This window comes from Dryas octopetala, chromosome 2 (genome assembly GCF_963921425.1).
Source record: "Dryas octopetala chromosome 2, drDryOcto1.1, whole genome shotgun sequence".
NCBI lineage: Eukaryota > Viridiplantae > Streptophyta > Magnoliopsida > Rosales > Rosaceae > Dryas > Dryas octopetala.
This window is the reverse complement of record NC_141367.1, coordinates 5261971-5273926: the sequence shown is the minus strand read 5'-3', so window position 1 is coordinate 5273926 and position 11956 is coordinate 5261971. Positions and strand designations below refer to the sequence as shown.

The window sequence follows — 11956 nt, the reverse complement described above, 5'->3', positions numbered from 1 at the left end:
AAATATATACTGATGTGTGCAAAATAATTTTGCCACGTCAGATTAAGACACAGAGATCTTGTGCCATAATCTTTTCCCTTTTTTAGTTCGTCTGGTAATTTCAATTTTGTTAATTTTGGTTATGTACTTTCATAACGATTGCAATCAAGTCCAAGACGTTAAACCTGTCTATTTTGAAAGCAGAAATTCAACGTGACATGCATGTGTATGTATGGCTTGTGTGTGAGCATTTTGGACGTTTTCTTCTTGATTGTGCGTGCCATGTCGGATTTTTGACTTCAAAATAGACGAGGTAATATTTTGGACTTGATTGGGGTTGTTATAAAAGTGCACAACTAAAATTACAAAAACTGAAACTACCGGATGATGGCAAATAATTGAAACTATAGGTACGAGAAAATGCAATTTGGGCTTTTTTTTTTTAGCTGGGATTTATAGTTGGAAGGGCTGGCATTCGGATGTGCATGAGTGCGTGACTATGTGCCGAGAAGTTTTCTTTAAGTAAAGTGGGAGCTTTTGTAAAAAAGAAAATGGTGGATGGTGTGCAGTGAGTAAATAAAGGAAGTGCACATAAAGATTATTTCTCTTTTTTAATTTTTCTTTTAAGTAAAAAAAATGGCGATGGGGTGTAGTGAGTAAACAAAGGGGGTGCATTTAAAGTTCTTCGTTCAAAAGGCATTGGTAGATTAATTTGTCCCTCAGGGCCTCAACCTTATATATCCCTCCTCAGTCCTCACCTAGCAAGTCACCTGCCCCAATATCAGCGGTTTGTCTGTCCTCCAAATCCCCAATCAATCTCTTTCAGAACTTAATTAACTGCATTTAGTTTGCTGCAAACCCTATATATTCCTCTTCATATCTTCTACAATCCAACGTGAACCATAAACCAGTCAACCTCCATCTCTTGCCAACACACAGAAAACAGTGAAGCATCCAAATATGGTAAAGAGGCTCTAAAACCTTGTCTGTCTTTTTCATCTTTTCCTTGAAACCCTCAAAAATACATTTGCTTTTGGGGTTGTTTCTTAATTTCTTTTGGTAACAATGTCGGCCGCTGTGGGAGCTATCTCTGCAACCAAAGACATTCCTTTCAATTCTCAAATGGAGGAGGAGTTGAAGAATCTTGACAAGAACAGCAACAAGACAGATGCAGCAGGTGGTGAACCAAGCCTGCAGCTACCCCACAGTGACCGTGAAGACGACAATCATCATGAGGTTGATCCAGATGAAGAAGGAGATGATGAGATTGCCACATTGAAATCTGAAAAAGAATTGGTTGTTGGCCCTCAGTTTTCTCTCAAGGAGCAGCTTGAGAAAGATAAAGTATGTGCCACATTTTTACTTTCAGTTATGTCATTTTGCTCTCTCTCTCTCTCTCTCTCTCTCTCTCTCTCTCTCTCTCTCTCTCTCTCTCTCTTTCAACTTTTTTCTTTCATTAGTGTTTCATCTCATAACTTAATTCGATCTTCTAATTAAGGATGATGAGAGTTTGAGGAAATGGAAGGAACAACTTCTTGGGAGTGTTGATCTATCCTCTGTTGGAGGTATATATATATATTTTTTGCCACATTCTGCTTATCATTCGGATTAGTTCATGAAATTTAATTATTTCTGATCCAAAAATAAGAACACATCAGAGAATTATTGCCCCTAGCTACCATATTTTTCATAACATATGTGGTCATCATTATTTATTTTCATAACATATGTGGTCATCATTATTTAAGCTTGAGTTTTAGCTTCTAAAATTAATATTTTTTGTTTTAATTAAATGTATTAATCAGAGAGCAAAGAACCAGAAGTGAGGGTTCAAAGCCTCACAATCGTGTGCCGGGGTAGGCCGGATCTTGTGCTGCCAATTCCATTCACTAACAAATCCAACTCCAAGAGCAGTCTCTTCACGCTCAAACAAGGAAGCAAGTACCGCATCCGATTCACATTCACTGTCTCCAATAACATTGTTTCAGGCCTCAAGTACACCAACTCAGTGTGGAAGACTGGTATCAAAGGTAAAACATTCATAAAATTATATACATACTATTATAGTAGAGGTTCTTCAAATAATTAATTTAAGGTATTTCTTATAAGACCCACTTCATATTTAAGGTTCTTCAAATACAATATATATATATATATATATAGATAGAGTGGACCGTATAAATGATTCATTAATGGAAGCTGCGCATATACTCTTAAAGCAATGTAATCTAATGAACTAAACTGTTTATTTTTTAAGTTATTTTTTAAAGATCATTCTTGCAAAAATTTAACAAAATTTAAAATTGTCCCGACATTGTTATACTATAAATTTGAATTAATGATTATGTGATCTGTCAGAAATTGAAGTTCATAAATTTGGCAAGAGAATATTATCTTATATATGTATATATATTAAATGATTCTTAAAATTTTTGACAGTGGACAATTCAAAAAGAATGCTGGGAACCTTTAGTCCTCAACAAGACCCTTATACATGTGAAACCGAAGAAGACACAGTCCCTTCAAGCATGTTTGCGAGGGGTTGGTATTATGTGAGAACAAAAGTAAGGATTCCAACCAAATTTATTAAGGAAGTTCTTGGTGTATCAGGCTTTTATTCATTCACATAAATTTAATTATATATATTTTCTTTTTCTTGGTCCGGCCAGTTTGTGGATGATGATGGAAAATGCTATCTGGACATCAGTTACTACTTTGAAATCCAGAAGAACTGGGCAACACCCTCTTGAAATTGATTCCGGCCCATTTATATATATATATATTATGGTGATCTTGACATCTTGTTAGCTTTGGCTTGGTGATGCTTCAAATTAATAACCTTTTTTTAGTGAGATATTACTCCTTTTGTTTGTAATTGTACCTTGTAATCAAAGGGATCAGCACAATGCAATCCAAACTTTTATTCAATGAGAAAGCACTGAGCATGCATGATGACTTGCATGCTTTTTCTTAATTTCGTCTTCTCCTTTTCATTATTATATTTGTATATAGCTGAAAAGCAACTCCCTCTAATGCCTCTCTCTCTCTCTCTCTCTCTCTCTCTCTCTCTCTCTCTCTCTCTCTCTCTCTCTCTCTCTCTCTCTCTCTCTCTCTCTCTCATTTTCTCTTGGAAAACATTTAGTCATGCGCGCCCTCAAACTATATATAACCGTGTTCAGGCTCTCAAAAAAAAAAAAAAACTATAATTGTGTTTCAGTCTCTAAATTTTTTTGTGACAATTTTGTCCCTCAAACTTCAATTTTGTGCTTAAAAGAAGCCTCAACTTAGTTTAATTAATTTTCCAAAAAGAAAAAAATATCATGTGCTTATCACATTTTAAAGATATATTTGTCAGTTTTTTTTTTTTTTTTTTTATTAGAGAGGAGGGGAAGGGGGAGAGTTCGAATGGAGAGAGCTTTTATCCTAAGCCAACCCCAATTCACATATATTTGTCAGTTTACTTGCACTAGAAATATTGAAATATTGAAATATTAAAATAAAATAAAAAACTCTACCCCTCTCCCTCCCCTTCTCGATCTCTTTTCTTTTACTCTATTCTCTTAGCTTTGATCTTTAAAACCATAGGTGTTTTGTTCCACATCAAACAAGCTTTACATGCATGTAAATATTATTAATGAAATAGAATGCATGAGACTATGAGAGAAATCATAAACCAAAGTGGCAGCCATAGTTGAGTTCAAGAGCAAGTTTGTAATTTTTCTTCAAAACCTACAACATACTAGATTAAATCCATGTCTATAGGCTTCACTTTAATCATCATGCAATAATTCTATAGGCTTCACTTTAATCATCATGCAATAATTTGTTTAATTTTGTCGAATTGTCATCCAATAAGTCAATCAAATAATCCCCAATTTTTAATTCAAACCCTAAAATTATTTGAATCCCAATTATTCCATCAAATGACCATGGAAATCGAAATAAAAACTAGTTTTTCGAACGCTTTTAAGATCATACCCAAGATCATTTCGATCAAAACTAAATGATAAAAATGCGTTATTCAAAAATTTTCAACAAAGCATGAATCTAATAGTTTCATGAAAGTTTTTTTATAGTTCTATACTAAATTTCAATCCAATCAACTAACTAATTAACTTGATTAAACTGACTTGTACGTACAACTCGGAATTCAGATGAAAGATCAAGTTGAATAAAATTTTCTTGAAAAATGAAAGAAATTTTGCTTGCAAAATATTTGGAGGAAATAAGGTTATAGATAGAGGAGGATGTTAGGTTGAAAGGACACTTGAATCTGGCCAAATTAAATAGCCCTGAAGAAGTGGTCATGTGCATGGCAAATGATCACTTTTAAATTAAAATCCTAACATGAATTGACAAAAGAAGCATTTAAAACACAAAATTAAAGTTTATGGGGGCAATTTAACAAAATAATAATAATTTAAAGACGAAAATGAAATACAATTATCAAAATTCAGAGGCTATAACTAACTTTTCCTTATTTTCTTTTTATCTTTTGGATTGATAATTAAGTTCAGGTAGGGAGTATATGATTCCCCACCAAAGATGCCTCAAGACCTACTTAATTGTTAAATTAGTGAAGGGATCGATGAGAATGACATTAAAGCTAGTAGTGACCCCATGTGATAAATTAATTTGGAAACCAATTCATCTACCTCTAACCACTGCCTGTGCTTTGGCAAAGCAAAGCGCCAAAAGCTATAGGTCAGTTTTTTTGGTGGTCCAGACCCTTCTATTATATATATGATGATATGATCACATGAATGCATGCCTCTGCCAACAGAGAGAAGGTGTTACAACTTACAAGCACCACTTTTATCCCCCACCAAATGTATGTAGTGGTATTTGGAAAAAAAAAAAAAAAAAAAAGACTAATTAAGAACCCCATCCTATCGATCATGAGCTCGATTTTGGGCGCCACTTTTTTTTAAAACAATGATGATGGATAGAAGCAAACTCTTATTTAAAAAAAGAAAAAAAGAATGGAGGACTATTTAATTGAGCAATTAATTCTATGTGCTAAAGCAAATTTTTTGGTTTAAATAGAATTAGCCTCTTCCAACAAAATAAAAGAAACGAGAAAAGGCTGCTGAGCCGTCCCATTTTTGAATCTACCACACTGTTTTGAGGGCTTCATTTAGTTGTTCGCAAACCACTTCAACAATGATAATGTTAGTTAAGAGCATGAGTGTGTTTGGTAGCAGCAAGAAATATATGGCAGTTAATTATGTTACATACTAATAATAATTCAATTTGAAATCTTTTTATTGAATGGTGCTCACTTTGTTCATCTATCCTTCCTAAAACTTTAGGGTGAATGTGAAAATTCTTAGTGTGTTGTGGTTGGTAAGGGTACCTACAGTTGATGACTCGAATACCATATTAAAAATTCAACCTTAATTAAACATTTAACTTATTTGATGAAGAGATTCAATCTGTACATATAACTTTATTAAATTCTTAATTAGTCCAACCAATACGGTGTTAAATAGAGTATTCAACTCAAAATAACTAGTATTGAGTGAAGATGCAAAAAAAAGCATATATTAGTATTTTATACTCAAAACACACCTCCTCATGTATGGTGGCCAGAATTTGAGCCAAAGACGGGACATGGAACAAATGAATTAATTTGTATGACTAATATTGGATTACTTGAAACACGTGTGAGACCAAACATTGGACCTAATGCGTAGGCGTTGCCAATTTGATATTCAAATTAGAGCATCTAACCTAAAATTAATTGATAAATAAGTTGAGAGACTTTTAATATATATAATCCCCTTAAATAAGCAGATTTGGATCATCTCCTATTCCTTTGTTGTCCTCTACTTTGTGTTTATACCTCTTATCATGTATGAAGTAATAGATATTTTAATTATCTGGTGTCACATATATTAATTTCAAAAATCAAATAGATGGCTAAGATTTAAGAGGAGAGAAAATGACAAAGGAGAGGATCCATGTCCTAAATAAGTTTATTTAAGAGATTTCTGTAATAGAACTCCCTATATATACATATATAAAATATCAAATCCCTTTTGTTGGAAAATTATTATGTATACCTATTACTAGCTAGTGTAATTAATTCATGTGTTATAATATAGGTGGACGATGAGTTTATACTTTTAGTATTAATAAAGTCTGGCCACCCATATTATATATAAACGTGATCAAATTGGTTATAACAGTACGCGGTCATCTTACGGTTATAAAAAATAATTTCTCATTTCGTTGACGTTACCTCATTTTAGGTACGTATAATAAGGTATAACTTGTAGGACCCGGTCCACGTTATAGTTTGATAATCGAAATCGTTTATTTTCTAAGACTCTATACAAGAATTACCCCTCCAAAAATTACATAAATCAAAACCATTAAGATATCTAATTGTGATCAAATAAACAAACTAATATGTTGTTTTGATAAACACTTAAAATAATAAATATTTAATCAATTAATTAAATAGTTTTTAATTTATCTAATTAATATTTATTGGGCCAATCCTTGAATAAAGACTAAGAAAATAAATGACCTCGATTATCTAACTACAATATGGAGGTATTAAATCGATCCCACAAGTGATACATCATGATATTATAAATGAGGTATATTCCTCAACATATATATATTAGGATTTTATACTTTCAACGGCTATGTTCAACATGGTCAAGCCAATGAATATGTCCAAATATCCAACCTACAACTCTACAAGTATACTTCTATGAATTAGTACTGTCTGGCATATATTTAAATAAAATTATACTATTAAACCTATTCATGTACAATTACAGAGATTATGATGATTTCGGCATGGTTGGCTGAAGCATGCATGCATGTGTTTTCTGCTAGCATATCATTCTTGGTGACGGCTGACCCAGACAAGCAATTATGAGTGTAGCATGCACTTCTAATTTGCAAGTAAACCGAATCATTTCACGCAGCCCTTCAGGGCTTTTTGCATTACATCATTACATCATGTTGGGCCATGTCCTTCGTCCCTATATATATTGAATAATTAATATTGTTTCCTATTTAATTATTTATAATCAGAATAGAGCGAAAGACAACTAACTCAACAAACTTGTGACGCCCCAAAATCTGAGTACATCACAACGGCACTTACTTTAAGAACATCTAAGACTATAACACTCATATCTCAAGTCTTAAACTACCAATTATTCCCAAAATAGGGAAATTCTATTCATACCAATCAATTTTCTTTTCTTATCCAACATTTTTACTACACTCAACATTAACTTTTTAATTTCTTTATTTTCTTATTATACTCAATCTAATTGACTATTATACCCTCATTTTCTCATACCCAACATCACCAAACACCCAGCCTTACCCAGCCTTACCCGGCGCACCCAAGACTCGCTGCCACCGCCGCCAGTGCAATCCCTCCCTGTTAGTGCAACCACCCACCACTACTGCTAGTGCAACCACCCATCACCACTGCCGGCCAAGAAAACCTTATATCTCCTTCAAATAAACAATGACAGCCCTAAATATTCTCATTTTTTCATCAATATATTATATAAATCAAACACCTTTTCTAAGTTTTTTGGTTTGATATTTCATATTTGTTGATAAATATGATGTTTTTGTATGAATTTTAAAACAATAATTTGAATTTTTTGCGATTAAATGAGATTTATGGGTATTTATATCAGAGGGGTTCGTTCGGTACGTACTAGTATGCCAAATTAGTTTAGTATTTTTGAAACACTCCTACCGAATGACTCCAAAAATGTTTGCTTCATATGTGTATTCGGTGGGAAGGTTCCGAATACTTGTCATTTTTTCGATAGATGCTAAACGAATGAGAGTCTGTTGTTCAGTGAATGCCTGCCGAATGGCCCATTCGGTTGACACCCATCAAAATTTGTTATCGTGTTCGGTACTGGTCACCAAACGAAACGCGAACCAAATTTTTTCTAAAGCATCATATGCATGAAAAATTGTAGAAAAAAAAAAATATTTATGCACACATAGCTCATTTGGAGGCTCCTAAGGAATGATTTCACTCTCCATTCGTCTAAAAAACCTTGTTCGGATGATATGGGGAAAAAATTGTTTTGGGTTTAGAGTTGTCTTTAAGAGTGAGGTTGATGATCGATGAGTTGAGGTTGTTGGGTATAGAAAGAAAATTGGGATTTTTATTTTAAATATAATTTGTCGTCAATGGTAATTTCATAGTGGGGTATAATGGTCCATTCATGGTTATAAATTTTGTTGGGTAAGAAAAGAAGATTATTGGGTATAAATAGAATTGTCCAATAGGTTAATCCCTTTGAGTATAAATAAAACAGGTTGGATCAGAGTTTTTATTGTCAACAAAAATAAATAATTTAAACAAAAAATTTGTTTATAAATAACCAACTCACCAAGGTTACGAATATAGCAAAAGTAACCTTGAGAAACATAGAAAGATGTTCAATAATTTACAAATGTACCAACCCAAACTAGAAAATGTTTGAAATATATATACAAGTGAAAACATTAAGGATAATAAATAGCAAAAATAGGCAATGACATTGACCTGCCCAAGAAAAGATCCAAACTAGATTGCACAATGGAGTCGACAAGAAGTAAGACGCGCCGTCAATCCAAGTCATCAACCAGAACGTGATCTGCACTCAAAGAGCATAATAGGGCGTAAGCATCATGTACGTTCATAGCTTCCCCTCAAGGGACCCTGACTAGGTTTGAAAATAGTAATAAAAATAGTTACTATGTAGTAAACTAGTGAAAATCGTTAGAAACAAGCACAAGAACAAGGCAGAGAGTCAGTATCAGTTATTGAAAGTTTGAAACTAGTTGCATGCTCACACAAGTCACAAATCAATTTGGGAGCTCCCAAGTTTAGAATTATACTACTGATGACCGAACTCATAATGGCCACCTATCACCCTACCTAGGTTAATTATCAGTAAAAATTGAACTGGTAGCTTGAGTAGTATCCATTCCTGGCCGGTTATAACAACTTTAGACCAGAAGCCAAGACTGACATCTACCCGTCTAATTGTATAACCGTCTCCGAAGGTTTAGGGAATCGAAACCCAAAGTCAACAATAATGTGACCCCTTACTCTCAGGTCATCCAACAATCAAATTTCACAATAACTAATAAAAATAATACAATAGATGACAATGTATAAAAAACAATGCAACTTTCACATGCATCAATATTTACTAGCATAATCCATGCAATAAAAAAGGTCTCTAGCAGTGTGTGAGTTTCCTCTATCTGAAGGCCAAAGCTCGGCTTGATTCTCACAAGTATAAATCCAACTTATAGCTTTTTGTCATGCGCCGGATTCATTGCTCGGGAAACTGGAGTTCTTAGTACAACAAATTTACGGTGTTAAAACCTAACTTCGGCATTAAGTAGCCTTGTGACTTGACCACAGTTATGTATGGTTTAACGAATTATCAGCACTAGCGTAATTGATAGGCTCCTAAGAGTCTAAGTCTAGGTTTGACTTGACTTGTTAGGTCAAGTCAATCCATGGCTTTCCCAAAAACCTACTAAGGGTTTGATTTTTAGGACCTAAGGGTTTCTACCTAATTCTAATTTTAATTTAGGTCGAGGTGGTTAATCAGTGAACCTAGCTACAATATGGCCAGGTCAGTGCATAAGAAAAATGAGGGAGTTTTGTCTCAGTACCCAATGCATGTATAATAATAGACTGACCTTAGCCATCACGTCGTTTGGTTACCATTGATATATGACCTAAATATTTAATTAAGTTGATTAATTAAGTAACAAAGGTCTCAAGTATAGTTAATTAATCTAGCAGAGCATGATTAAATAGTTTACAAAACAAATGTAATTTAAATGTGAAGGTAAATTAATCATGCTCAACTACATTAATTATTATTTCTCCAACTAATTAACTTAATTAAACATTATTAAGGAATGTTTAAAATAAGAGATATTTTAGCAAAATGACTCAAACTATACCCCTATTTTTAATTAGGATCCCGTTTTCACTTTGATTCAAAAAATGACTATTATTAACATTTGTTTCAATCAATGATCGATTTTCGTCAATTCTGTTATAATTTTCGTTAAAATTAGTTATGTGACGATCACGTGACCAATTTTTAAGAATAAAAAGGTCTATTCACCTAAAAATAATTACAACAATTTTTTTTTAATAAATGTTAAAAAACATAACTAAAATAATTAAAAAAAATAAAACTAAAATATTATATAAAAATTTATATGAAAAAAAAAGGGAAGGGGATGGAGAAACCCTCCCCACCATCGACCCTCACTTTCTTTCCCTTGTCCAGCCACCGGCTGGCGCTCACTCCCCCAACGGTGGCGGTGGCCCTCATCCTCTTCCTTCTGCCCCATATTTGTTTCTCTTTTTCTTTTTTTCTCTTTTTCTCTCTATCCTGGTGGCAAAGGCTTCTCCAGATCGTACGTAGTTCAACTTTTGATTCATCGCCAATTGCTGATGAAGAGTCGAGAAATTCTTTTAGCACTGGAGAACGTGGCCACAAGTGAATATGCTTTCACCCACAGTGAAGATGAATATGCAAGAAGCCCCAATGGCAGTCCAGCTGGGAGGGCTGCTCTAGAAAGCCCATCTCGAGAGTTCTTAGACATCCATTATGGTAAAAGTTCCGAAGCAGATGCGCATGACGCAAGAATCCTTGTCGTGCATGTAAGAATCCTATAAGTACTCATCGTTAAGAGTCCGTAGCATTTTTCGGAGTATGAATATATTTTTTTTGAATTTTTTAAAGAAATGATTTTTAAAAAAGAAAAAACAAGTTGGAAATGATTTTTAAAAAAGAAAAAAAAATTGGAAATGATTTTTAAAAAAGAAAATTAAAAGAAAAACCAAGATCGCACCACGTCAACGATCCTGAACGTACGCACCAGAATGCGAGCGTCGGTGTGTGCTCTCGTACGAGAGCTTCTGTGTGAGTATTAAGAATAAACACATAGTCAAAAAACATCAAATCAAGATAGTATTTAAACCAATTAGAATTAAGAACGCTATCAAGAGCATAACATAGAACGTTTTTTTTTTCAACATACAAAATGATATTTAATTTCTTGTGCATGTATAACTCTATTGGCGGCCTTTTTCTTTTTCTTTTTTATTTCATTGAGAAATATGGTATTTATTTTGCTTAAGCTCATTATGAAAAAAGAAATATGGTACTTTTTGAATATTTTCTTTTAAGTATATTGTTACAAGTCTGACACTATACAACATAACAATTAGCGTGTACAAATTTTAACTTAGTTTATTTCATTAATGAATCATCCAATGTCGATGATAGTCAAACCAACAGTTTCAGTCGTATTAGATGATCTAGAATCAAAATGTTGGAATTTTCATCCATTCTTTTACAATCCATACTTACTCTTAATAACAACATTTTAAAACGAAAATTTCTGAAACTGAATCTCCAAAGCCATTTCAAGTAATGCATCATTTTAATTTCTTCATGAGTGCATATATATAGGCAAAGAAGAGGTAAGGGAGATATTTACCTGCATGAGGATGAACGATGGAGGAAAGGTCACGTCACGGATTAGAAACAATGGCATGCACAACTACCCAGCATGCTTTGCATTGAATGCAAATGTGACTTTGGGGGTACTGTTGAGTTGCCCTAACTGTCCTATCTCAAGCCAGAGTGTCAGGAACAGTAGAATGTAAGGTAGTAGGCACTTGAGTTTGGCTGAAGATATTGTTAATCTTCTAGAAGAGTATTGGGATGTAGTCCCTGAGCTGAACTGAGTATATATATGTTAATCTTTTGGATTTCCCAAGTGTAAGTCACTATTTGATCGGATCAAAAAGACGTTACCCGAACCGAGTCGAGTTGAAGAGCATTCCAGCTACATGAGCGATTTGCGGGACCATTCCATCCGAGTTGTGCTGTCCAAGCATCAATGGTGGGCAAGGTCAAGACATGGCTGAGGTGGAATGGTGATGTGC

At 33.8% G+C, this 11956-nt stretch overlaps 1 protein-coding gene across 1 annotated transcript; it reads left to right on the top strand.

Moving 5' to 3' along the window:
• The first annotated feature begins 803 nt into the window (after positions 1–803).
• On the top strand, positions 804–2892 carry LOC147292667 (rho GDP-dissociation inhibitor 1-like). The gene is made up of 5 exons (XM_086232809.1): positions 804–1323; positions 1478–1544; positions 1785–2009; positions 2419–2543; positions 2649–2892. Exons 1-5 carry the CDS (start codon positions 1045–1047, stop codon positions 2727–2729), a joined length of 777 nt encoding a protein of 258 aa, XP_086088935.1. The 5' UTR covers positions 804–1044; the 3' UTR covers positions 2730–2892.
• Positions 2893–11956: the final 9064 nt, after the last annotated feature.

Bases quoted from the DNA above. Each gene is read 5' to 3' on its own strand.
- LOC147292667 (XM_086232809.1), top strand. From the start codon at position 1,045: ATGTCGGCCGCTGTGGGAGCTATCTCTGCAACCAAAGACATTCCTTTC. The intron at 1,545-1,784 runs GTATATATATAT...TGTATTAATCAG, and splicing joins TGATCTATCCTCTGTTGGAG to AGAGCAAAGAACCAGAAGTG. The intron at 2,010-2,418 runs GTAAAACATTCA...AATTTTTGACAG, and splicing joins GTGGAAGACTGGTATCAAAG to TGGACAATTCAAAAAGAATG.